The sequence below is a fragment of the Numenius arquata genome, chromosome Z, assembly GCF_964106895.1.
Source record: "Numenius arquata chromosome Z, bNumArq3.hap1.1, whole genome shotgun sequence".
Classification (NCBI taxonomy): Eukaryota; Metazoa; Chordata; class Aves; order Charadriiformes; family Scolopacidae; genus Numenius; species Numenius arquata.
This window is the reverse complement of record NC_133616.1, coordinates 14,056,253-14,069,067: the sequence shown is the minus strand read 5'-3', so window position 1 is coordinate 14,069,067 and position 12,815 is coordinate 14,056,253. Positions and strand designations below refer to the sequence as shown.

The 12,815-nt window shown below is 37.4% G+C and overlaps 1 protein-coding gene across 1 annotated transcript in view; it reads right to left on the bottom strand.

Moving 5' to 3' along the window:
* NIPBL (NIPBL cohesin loading factor) overlaps window positions 1-12,815 on the bottom strand; it is a 124,558-nt gene that overhangs the window by 96,180 nt on the left and 15,563 nt on the right. Inside the window, exon 2 of the mRNA XM_074165987.1 lies at window positions 314-457. Within this exon, the coding sequence (XP_074022088.1) occupies window positions 314-377 (64 nt within the window). The 5' untranslated portion in view covers window positions 378-457. The remainder of the gene's footprint in view (window positions 1-313; window positions 458-12,815) is intronic.

The following is a 12,815-nucleotide window of genomic DNA, read 5'->3' as shown; positions in this document are numbered from 1 at the left end:
CTGTGGGGTACCTAGATATGTTACTGAATGATATTCTGAACAAAAAATGAATTCCTATATTTTGTTTCAGGTGTCCTGAAGTGTTTTTTTAAAAGTACATTTCATTTCATGTTTAAATTAGCATGTTCTATTTGAATAGATTTTTAAAATTTAAGCAATGACAAAATTAACATTTTTCATGCTAAATCTGACTTTCAACAGATTTACCTTTACGAACTTTTAAAATAGAACTATTTTTAGTATTTTGAAAATGCAGGTATTTACTGAAGAGGTAAACAGCATAACGAAGACAAAAAAAAATAAGACTACTTACGGTCTGTAAGACTAGCAATCCCTGCAAGAGTAGTGATGGGAACATGAGGCATATCCCCATTCATCCTGAAGTTCTGGGATAGTAGTGCCTACACAGATATTTTAGTTCAGGTGCCAGCTATCATTACTTCCCATCTCCCAAGCACTGAAATAAAGAAGGAAAAAAACAAAAAAACAAAACAAAAAAAAAACAAGAACAACCCAAATTAAAATTCTCAATTTAATTTTTTAGAATTTTAAATTCAGTAATATAAATGAAACGGAGACCATACCCTCAGCTGCATACTAAGTAATTTTTGTCAAGAGTGGGTAGAACAACATAGATTTTAAATATCAAATGGTATTAAGCAATCAAAAGGCAAGCTTCTGGTCTCAGAAGCAGAGCCCTTCACGAAAAAAGATACGGCAATGAAAAGAAAATTTGCTCAGGTTATACACTACCAACTCAAAAATTGGTAACAAAATGTTACTTCGTTACAAAAGTAACTTCTGTTACTTCATACTGCAGTGGACAGCACTTAATGCATAACCAGTTTAATTAGCTGCTATATTCACTTCCCAGTTTTGCAGAAGGAAATATTTTTCATATAGAATAAGCTAGCAAAACCAAAAGCAATGATTTACAGATGCAAAAATCAAGGAGTAAACAAAGTGAAAAATACAAAATCTTAGTATATTTTAAAAGTAGTAGCCATTTAAAAGTTTTTCTCGTGAAACTATTACCAGAAACTGTATCACCTCCTCCACAAAAAGAAAAGGTTTAGCCACCAGTGAACTAGTTCATTTATTTCCTGTAAAACAGCACAGTTTATATTCAACTACTGAAAAAGGAATTTGTTCACTCAGTTTTCACTAACTATAAAGATCTCAATGGTAACAAAGTCCACACTGCTAAAAATAAAAAACAAACAAAAAAAGGTCATCACAATATTTTCAAGTCCAGTTCTAAAACATGAAAAATTTACAAAGATCACACACTACAATCCACTATTATACTAACAAAATGACAAAAATTAAATTTAATAATTAAAATTATACAGACAATCAATGGGAAAAATTCCTCCAAAAGCAGGTACTTAAATTAGAAACATCCTCCACAGATACATGATATGAAACCTAAACTGGCAAGAGCCAGACCTGAGAGTGGAGCAAGTGCAGTGAGCAAGGATGGTCAGGGGAAGAGAAAACTTTCTTTGTAAGGGTAGAGTAGAAAGGGTTGATTTGTTTAGCTAACAAAACAAAGGTCAAGAGGGGATGTGGTTGCTCTCTCTAATGCAGTCAAAGAAGGTTACAAAGGAAGAATGCTACAGGGCAGTGCTAACACAACAATTAATGGGGGCATGAATGCAAGCAAGAATAAAATCAGAACAGAGCTTCTTACCATCAGAGCTGCCACTTTGTGCAGCAGCCTTCCATTAGGAGTAGTAGAGATAAGCAACACCGTTACTTTGAAGATAGATCATACAGATGTTACAGAAAGGACAAGATGTGGTTGCCTGCACCATCTGGGAACTAAGCACTGTGATTCAAGAAGTCTGGCTCTTACATTACAAAGTTTTTTTAAGTGTATGATGATGTGAATAAGCAGATGAGACTGTTACCAAAGACAGGCTTCTGTTCTGTTTATAACCATAGGCTAACTAAAATGCTGTTTGACTCCCACTAACCTGCTTACTGTGTGAGAAAATAGTTAATTACTTAGCTTCTTGCTCTGTGAGAAAATAGTTAGTCACTGAGCTGATAGTGATAATGAGAAGACTGCTAGAAGTAATTAATCACTTCAAGGTTCTCTCATATGTCAAAATAGGTACTCCTGTATCAATTAGGACAGAGCTGTGGCTACTTCAAGGAACATCCTTATCATCCTCAAGAAGTTGGCAAACTTACAGTAAACTTTTACTGTCCTGAAATGACTCAATACCTTAAAAGGATAATGTGAGGAAGGGTATCCCTATCCAAACGACCACTGAGGAGCTCACACCTGCGCAGAAGTGTTTTGCTACTGCTGCAAAATTTAACGCGTGCAAAAGGGCTATTCAGTCATCATGATGAGTATGTAAACCTAGGTGAGTTACGTATTAGGTAGGTGGAATTATGAGAATCTTTTGTGTATAAATCATGGGCCAATATCCCTGGTAAGGTGTTCTAGATTTGTGGATTTCCACTTAGCACCCATCAAATAAAGCAATGTCTCCTCTCTAAGCTACTTCTGGTTTCCAGAGCTTTTGTTTCAGGTAACAAGAGTAAACAAAAGACAAAAGAGTGACTGATGGGATTAAGTGATGGGATTAGTTTATACAACACAATATGAAGAAACAACATAGGAATATCTGGGTCCAAATGTTACATCAGTTGTGTTGAGAGCAAAACTGCATCTGTTATACAACTGGCAAATAAGGTGAGATTCAATTCCAGAACTAGAGACTGAGATCCAGTGAAACTAGAACTCAAACTTGATGTCACTGAGCATATTAGTAAACTCACTCATTTAAGGAATTTAAAATATCAAGCAGTTAGAGGAAAAAAATTAACAGCTCAAGATGAGATAGTTTCCTTCACACAAAACATCACAACATCATACAACAATTAACGGCTTGACTGATAGACAAGTTTTGTTGTGGTTGGCTGCTTTTTCTTTTCCATTCCCCAACTGTAACAAGAGTTAGAAGTACTACATAGTAGCAGCTCACAATTAGTCAAGAAGAATCAACATTTTTCAATATTTAGAAAATTTTACATTATCAGCTTTGCACAGTAACTATTACTAGTACAGCATTTCTACCTCTAGACTGAAAAAATGAAACTTAGTTGTATTAGCTGAATTAAGAAAATCAAAGAACTGCTGCATTAGAAAGCTTTAAACAATGCATCAGTGCAGTGTAGCAGTTCAAACAGAGCAGCAGAAATCAAATTTACATATATACAAATAAGTATATTCAGTATATTCAATATTGCATATTGAGTACAGATGTATTTAGGCTTTTGCTTCTTTATAAGAAACAATGGATATCATAAAAGATGCTTCAGGATGGAAGAAATTACAGTGCACAATGGAAGTGACACAAAGAACCCCCCGGTGAAATGAAAACAGTGAAATGGCAGCATATATTAAGAATAAAATATGGACAAGCTATCATCATGATACACAATAATAAAGTGAAGCCAAGCCAAGACTGCAAGGAATTTAATATTTAAAAAGTTTTTGCTATGGACATTAAGAACAAATTTCAAGTGTAACTTCTGTACATTATTTTGTTCCCCTTTTTTTGTCAATTATGTATATTCTCCTTTACCTGCAAATGAATATTCCAAAGAAAAATCCTTGTTAAATTTGTTAAAAAATTGTTAAATCCTTGTTAAAATTAAAATGTTAAATTTAAAATGCTGTGGGTTGTTGGGTTTTGGTGTTTTGTGGGTTTTTTTCTACTCTGCATTTATGAAACATCCCTCCTCTTCTAGTTTCCTTAACAAACATACCAGTTCTTCCACAGCTTTGCTATGTGCATGAATGAGAATGGTGGAAAACAAAATCTGTTTATGTGCAGTAAAACACAGGCTCAGTAGTAATGCAAAGATAAGTAACCAACCTCAGGATTCAGAAATGTGCTATGTACGTTTAAACGTTTCATTCACCATACTCCACTGTATTCTTTAACTTAGTATATCTTTTGATTTAAAAAAATGACATAAATGACTGACCTAATGTATTTCTGAGAAGAAGATTAAAGACAAATTAGGTGAATTAAAATTACATTTTAAAGAAGGGCTATGGTATTAGGTCTCTATATTTTTCTTTTAAAAAGCATTCTATTAAGTAGAATAATTTAAATTCAGTTATGTTTTATTTAATTTAGATTATGAAATCTTTATTTACAATGAAAATACTTTAAAAAGTAGTTTTCATTTCTTATCTGTTGAGTAGCATCATATTGATGTAATTGCAACACCATGACCAAAGTTGATTTTTGCAGCTGCACACTCAAAGTAAACTGGTACAACTCATGTATTAGTTATTTTACAATTTAAGTGAGCAGTGGACTTTTTCTTTTCTTTTAAATGAGCAAACATGCTATTAGAAATTTATTAAGCCTTCCTCATAGCTAGTTTTAAACTTCCACATTTTGCAATAATCTACTTTTCTTCTCCAATACTACATGAATCTCTGCTAGTTATTAGTCCATAAACTGTCCTTAAAAAAATAATTAAAAAAAAAAAAAATCACTTTAAGGAAGAGAAGCAGAAAGTGAATGACTGAATATCCTCTAGTTCTCATTCAAATAAGATACTGTGACTGCGGTACGTCATATAGATTTACCCACAAGAGGGCAGAATTTTAGTTTCCATAACAGAGCTACAGTTTGATGATACAATGACAGTAAGTCTCCAGAACTAAATGCTTACAAAAAACTTAAAAAAATACTAAGGAAGGAAATACAGTTGCCAAAAAACAGTCTAACACTTAAGCAGCTGGCGGGTGAGGGGAGTGGGGGGGAGAAATAAAGCATACACAGTGACAATATAAAGCATCTTAATGCTAATTCCATTGCAGAAGTCAGTATTGGAAGTGAACAGTAATTAACCACTGATGCAGCTGTCTAAGGTTAAAATAGTAATGCAAGAAACTATGAAGCCACCTGGTTTGAATCTAACTTGAACAATCAAAGCGAGGGGGGGTGGAGTGGGGGGTTGCAGCATGTAGGGGGAGGTGAAGAGAAATTGGGGGGTGGAGGAGTGGAGTGTCAGAAATTCAGAAGACTCATTATTAACAATAAAAGCCCATGAAAACACATTCAGCATTTACAAAACCAGGAAGTTCACGATATATACATAATAGTTTCATCTTCTACAATACTGGCTACAAAAAATTAAGTTTGAAAATACAGATAAAGAAACCTAGAAGCGCAAAACCAGATGAAATTTAGTGTACTAGTGAAATCCGTATGTTTGAACCCTAAAGTGATCAGCCACAGAATCAGTGATGCTGACAAAGCAAGTGAAAAATTAAAATCTGAGGTAAAAATTAAATAGTACAATTTTAATTGAAACCAGTATTAGCATAAAGTGTTTTTCTAAAACTACTCCAATAGCAGGTGCTCAAATCACTACAAACTACAACTACTTTAAGAAAAGACACCTTAGCAAAAAGTACTGTATTACAACAATTTTAATTGCTTCTGAATATATAGCAACCTTTAGAAAAAAATTTTAGAGCAAACCACTTCTTCCTCTGTAGTTATTGCCACATTCCTGTGGTCTCCACTGTTCTATTCGATAACAACAACCCTGATGCCTCTGCTGCGCATGTGATAGTAGTGGCAGCAACACCACAGTAAATAGCAAAAGAAACCCCAGTAGAGGTGGCGGACGCACACACAGCATGAGAGGTCTGTGGATTCAAGGAAAGATGCACCCCAGGGCAGGAGCACACACATTTCTACCAAGATAAACTAACATAAAGCATAAATTGTGCTTTGCACCTGGAATAACTTTTCCTGGGGAAAGAGAGGCGGGACATTGACACAATCAGAGCACCACAACAAAAAAAATTATAAATCTTTTGAAAATTTAAGAAAAAAAAAAAAATCAGACTAAGCCATATGCAGAAAGCAGATACCTATTCACTTTCCCTGATCTACTCTATTTCCAACAGAAAACGTTGACCTTTCTTGCTACCTTGCAATTACAAAGGCTGAAAATTCATGAGAACACAGTTTCCTGAAAAGGACAGCAGCATTAGGACCTTTGCTGTTAAAACCATTTCCTTCTTTCAAGCACAGGGAACTCTTCCTTTTTATTCATTTTATTTGATGTAAAAATTAAAATTATAGACAGCATTCCGCACTTAAAATAACATCTCAAATATTTAATTCAGATGTCTTACCACAAAAAACTCTTTAAAACAAATTTCTTCATGCACAAATAAGACATTTAAGCATCAAGTAAAAGCCTGTTCTTTCAGGCAATATAACCTGAAAATTTGCAGAAAATTAAATAATATTTACTAACTGTTGTGACGATCAACAGGTGTAGCTTATTTCAGTAAAAGAGAAAAATGTAAATCTCAGAATTACTGATTTTCATGGAAAATGCTCAATGCATCAGCAGGGCTATATAAATAACTAAGAATACTGTTTTCCATGTAAGTGCATTTCCTGATTTCCTGCTATATCATTAGAGAACTAATGCAAAACAGAATCTATTTAAAAAGCTTTACTGCTAGGCAGGTCAGTTGTCTTCTTAAAACATAGGGATTAAACTGAAGTGAATGGAACACAAATCTTGCACCTGGTTCCAAAAGAAGATAGACAAGTGATGAAAGACCAAGTCCTACTGATAAGGTAGAAAAACCTAAACCAAAGAACCGGTGCGTTTTTAAAAGTTAACCTGTATATAATACACATTATTTTTTTGCAGGCACAATTACACTGATAGCTATCAGATATGAAATACCTTAGTAGGGTAGTTATGCTCACTAGTTCTGCAAAATAAAGCAGCTAAAACTTCTGTCAGGGAGAATCCAGTTATTCACGAAGTTTAGTACTGCTCCTTTTCCATCTTTTTAAGCAATAAATAGCTGCTTTATGAGATTCTCCTTTCATGTCAAAGATCCTGACACTACTGAGAGCTACTAAATTCTTTTTGTCCTGCAGAAGCAAATGTAGAATTAAACTGTGAAAACCTAACTTTGCTTGGCAGAAAGTCATGGTATTAAGCATAGTTGAGAAATTCAAACATAAAGGGAAAAACCCAAGCTACGTCAGTAGTTCATACATTTATTTCCCATCTGCACTACATATTTCCACATGCAACTTTTATTCCAACAAAGAAAGTACATCTGTAATTGTGCTCTTTTTGGTGAGCAAAGTGCTTTTGCTTGCTCAGGCACACACGCAGCAGCTGATAATAGATACAGTTCACTGTACTGAAAGAGAAGAGATGCGTAGAAGAGGAAGACCAATTAAAAGGGCTTGTTAGGTCAGCTCTGTCAAATGAAGAACACTTTACATTGCAGCACACATCCTTGTTAACAAAATAGTTGTGACAGGTATAAGAAAGGAAGTAGCAGCTTGGTTTTTTCAACTTTTTCTTGAATGTCTCATTTAGCTGGTAGTTGTGCTGCCCTTTTCTATAAACAGTTGTGTACTAACATTTACTTGTATTTTAAAGACTTTTCATTCTTCAATTAGGTTGGATCTTAAACAGGCTAAAAGCCTAGTGGCTTTACACTAAACCCAAAACTATTTATTTCAGTAATCTTTTCCAATTGTTAACCTTTTACTTCTGTCCTTGAACTCTCTTAGATGATTCATAACCTTTATAAAACAAAACTGGGAAAAAACAAACCTGTTGAGGCAGCAGCTGATTTTGCACAAGTCTTCCAGTCACACATTTTTTGCCTCTTTTTCGACTTTGGAAAACCATAAAAAACCTTCCAAGCTTCTTAAGCACACAGTAAGAAAACAGATGCACAAGCATAACATTTCTTTAGAGATCCACAATAAACACCAATTCTTTATGAACTGATTTAGTGTGTTGCACTTCAAAAATGCCTCATTACCTTTTTATATTGGAATTAATATTGACCTGTGAAAGGTTATTCCCTTTGCCCTAATACTCATCTTGTTGCCCATTTTTCAGCTTAAGCTCCATACACGTTTAAAAGGGATGCTGTATAGCACTACAGGTGGTTAAGATGGATAAGTGTATTATTTCACCTCATCCCCTCACCACAATGATGCAATTCCTCCAACCAAAGGCTCTACAACAGTTCTCTAACACACCCAGTTTCAAATCAAATCCACTTCCACACCTCTCAGCTGCTAGAAGAGAGATAGTACATGCTGCAGCCTCTTCCTCAATGGGGACGTATCTCCTCTATCCAACAACCAACTTTCAACAACTGAACTGTCTTGAGACTTCCAATCCCCCATAAAATATAACTGAAATTAGCTGATGATGCTTTCCAAAATTATTGGACTGAGGAACTTATAGGTAAACAAGTACCATGATCATTAGGCAAAAATGATTAAATAAATCAGTGTTTTTATGACTGTGCAGAAACACAAAGAGCTTTGGTCACACTGTCCTACTGTACACATCTGCACAATTACTGGTAATGCAATTATTTGTGTGATTTTATAGCATTCACTACTCAAAATTTGTTCCATTTGGTTCATTTTAGAAGAGGTAGTTTATACTGCTCATGCAATATACAGATAAGATATACTTTCTCTAAAGGAAAATATGCTAACATTTCAAAGACAAAAAAACCCCAAAATAATCAATGCAATTTAACATTTTAATTAAAATTACTAACATCTTACAAAAACACTTGGCTTGGAAAGATTGAAAACAAGAGCAAAAGTAACTTTAAAAAAAGAAAACTGCAGCATTATTGTCTAATAAATAAAATAATTGTGTAATAGACTTCAAATATATAAAAACAGTATCATTGGTCAGCCAACTTATTCCTTTTCCCCATTTTCACATGCAGTCTGGTCACTAAAGGCTTTTTTTCATATGAATATTATAGTCAGCTAAACTTTTGGAGCACAATGAACTCTAAGACAGAGCACAGGAAACAAATCAAGACTGCAGCTAGAAAAATCGCAGATATTCAAAGTTATTAATAAAGCCCTGAAGCATTCAGCATGCAACATCTACAGGTATTGTGTTGGAATTACTGTTAATCAACTGAGCTCAAATGATGACCAGCTCGTCATGAGCAACTGGAGCTAGATGGTAACAATCAGGTATCTCTCAATAGCTAGGAAAAATACTGTATTGGGGTACGGTCTTTGTAGGTCTGGGAATAGATTCATACAGTTACCTAGGAAAGTGTCCTATGTCATCCTGCACTTCTGCTGCTGCTGCTGGTTCTCCTAAGTCTGCAGCACAAACACAACAGAAGTTTCCTAAGCTCACAACCCATGCTGAAAGGAGGGATGCAGTTCCAAGAAAAGCATTTCTCTCAAGCAGTGTCTCTTTCACCTTACTGATCATCTGCCATACCCTACCCTTGACAGCATGCAGATGTTACAAATCTAACTCAAAGCTACCTCGGAGTTGCAGCAATTGATTTGCAAGGCTGCTCATAGGCTTAGTTCAATCAAGCTTAAGCTTTCCAACTTTCAAATTTTCTGAGCTGCAATCTCAAAATTATGATGGCCATGAACAAAAAAGCTTCTGGATTTTTCATGTTTGACCTGTGTTCAATATTCTGAGCTCACCTCCACTGGATACTGCAGCAATACCAAGAAAAACAGAACAGCTATCAACAGTGAAAGCATACTTGCAGAAGCAATAACTTGGAGCAAAACAAAAGATAAATATCTGTGATAGGACTACTACAACCCAGTCAGTATAAAACAAGTACAATGAAGAACGCTACTTTGAATAAAATCTCCTTATGCACAGAAATCACTGAAAACATGCATCTGATTTTTTTCTTTAACACACTTAACTACCTCAAACCTGTTTTGAAATTTTACTCGTACTTAAGTAGAGTTCACTCAATGCAACTCAAGTTTACAGTAAAATAAAACCAACTGAATTCCAGCTAAGTCTGAAAGAGAATATAAACTCAAATGTTTAATGTAGCTCAACTAAACCACTTCATATTAATTCCTCCTGGTAATTTACATTAAAAGCCTTAATTACCATTATACAGACAAGGTTAGAGCAATCCCTTTATTTCTAATTATTTCTACCAAAGTCAGTCACACCTCTTGAAATAGTTCAGTTGAACACAAATAATACACCTGTGAACTAGCTTCAATTTTGATTTTCCAAGATATAGGGAAAATTTGAAGTTTCACATTGTAAATTTCTATCACTCTACATTGAAATTACTCCCACAAAGGAAAAAAAAGATGGGTCACTGTCATAGGTGACTCCCTCCTGAAGGGAACAGAAGGCTGGACATGAAGACCAGGGACTCCCTTAGGGAAGTCTGCTGCCCCCTGGGACCTGGGTTAAAGATGAGGCAAGAAAACTTCCCACCCTGGTACAGCCCTCAGATTATTATCCAAAAGTGATTTTTCAGGCAGGCAGCAATGAAGTTGCAACAAGAAATGCAAGGGAAACCAAGAGAGTCTTCAGGGCCTTGGGAAGACTCGTTAAGGGATCAGGACCAGAAATAGTGTTCTCCTCTATGCCTCCAGTCACAGGAATGACGAGGGAAGAAACAGGAAGACTCAACAGATCAATACCTGGCTCCAAGTCTGGTGTCACCAGCAGAACTTTGGGGTTTTTGGTCATAGAATTGTCTAGGTTGGAAGGGATCTTTGAGATTGTTGAGTCCAACCATCAACCTAACACTGTCAAAACCACCACTAAACCATGTCCCTAAGCACCATGTCTACCCATCTTTTAAATACCCTCCAGGGATGACGATTCCATACGCTTCCCTTGGCAGCCTGTTCCAGTGTTTGATAACTCTTTCAGTGTAAAATTTTTCCTAATATCCAATCTAAACCTCCCCTGGTGCAACTTGAGGCCATTTCCTCTTGTCCTATTGCCTGTTACTTGGGAGAAGAGACCAACCCCCACGTCGCTACAGCCTCCTTTCAGGTAGCTGTAGAGAGTGATGAGGTCTCCCCTCAGCCTTCTTTTCTCCAGGCTAAACAACCCCAGTTCCCTCACCTGCTCCTCATAAGACTTGAGCTCTAGATCTTTCACCAGCCTTGTTGCTCTTCTCTGAACATGCTCCAGCACCTCAATGTCCCTCCTGTAGTGAGGGGCCCAAAACTGAACACAGTACTCAAGGTGCAGCCTCACCAGTGCCAAGTACAGTCACTTCCCTAATCCTGCTGGCCACACTATTTTCAGTAGAAGCTAGGATACTATTGGCCTTTTTGGCCACCTGGGCACGCTTCTGGCTCATATTCAGCTGTCAGTCGACCAACACCCCCAGGTCCTTTTCCACCAGGCAGCTCTCCAGCCACTCTTCCCCAAACTTGTAGCACTGTATGGGTCAGTTGTGAATTAAGTGCAGGACCTGGCACTTGGCCTTGTTGAACCTCATCCCATCAGCGTTGGCCCCTCAATCCAGCCTGTCCAGGTCCCTCTGCAGAGCCATCCTACCCTCAAGCAGATCAACACTCCCGCCCAACTTGGTGTCATCTGCAAACTTACTGAGGGAGCACTTGATCCCCCTCGTTCAGATCACTAATAAAGGTATTAAAGAGAACTGGCCCCAATACCGAGCCCTGGGGAACACCACTTGTGACTGGCCGCCAACTGGATTTAACTCTATTCACCACCACTCTTTGGGCCTGGACATCTTTTGGTACACTCATCCAAGCCATGAGCAGCCAGTTTCTCCATGGGAATGCTGTGGGAAATGGTGTCAAAGGCTTTACTAAAGCCTAGGTGTACAACATCCACAGCCTTTCCCTGACCCACTAAGCAGGTCACCTTGTCACGGAAAGAGATCAGGTTAGTCAAGCAGGACCTGCCTGCCTTTTAATAAACCCATGCTGACTGGGACTGATCACCTGGTTGTCCTGTACATGCTGCGTGATGGCACTCAAGATGATCTGCTTCATAACCTTCCCGAGCACTGAGGTCAGACTGACAGGCCTGTAATTCCCCAGATCCTCCTTTTGGCCCTTCTTGCAGACGGGCATCACATTCACTAACCTCCAGTCCACTGGTACCTGCCTGGTTAGCCAGGACTGCTGGTAAATGATGGAAAGTGGCTTAGTGAGCCCTTCTGCCAGCTCCTTCAGTACCTTTGGGGGGATCCCATCTAGCCCTATAGACCTGTGTATATCTAGGTGCTGTAGCAGGTCCCTCACTGTCTTCCTTTGGATTATGGGGGCTTTATTCTGCTCCCCGCCCCTATCTACTAGCTCCGGGGCTGGGTACCCCTAGAACAACTGATCTTACTTTTAAAGACTGAAACAAAGAAGGCATTAAGTACCTCAGCCTTTTCCTTGTCCGTGGTCACTGTGCATCCCCCCGCCATCTAATAAAGGATGGAGATTCTACTTTGCCCTCCTTTTGTTGCTAATGCATTTATAGAAACATCTTTTATTGTCCTTTATGGCAATAGCCAGATTAAGTTCTAGTTCGGCTAGCTCCTGGATATTGGGAAAAATTTCTTCCCTGAAAGGGTTATCAAGCGTTGGAACAGGCTACCGAAGGAAGTGGTGGAGTCACCATCCTTGGAGGCATTTACATGTAGATGTAGTGCTGAGGGACATGTTTTAGTGGTAACTTGGCAGTGTTAGGTTACTGGTTGGACTTGACAATCTTACAGGTCTCTTCCAACCAAAGCGATTCTATGATCATAATGTCTGGTACAAACTTATTAATCAGAATAAAAGAGGGTAGAACAATTAAAGAACACAGAAGATTCACTATGACATTTCAAGTTTGAACCATTGTCAACGTAGAAGGAGAACAATGTCAAAACCAGGGCATACCACTGGAGACCAAGTAAAAACACTGCAGGTCATATACAGAGATTAGACTGTTGGCGATCAATAGCAGGTTTT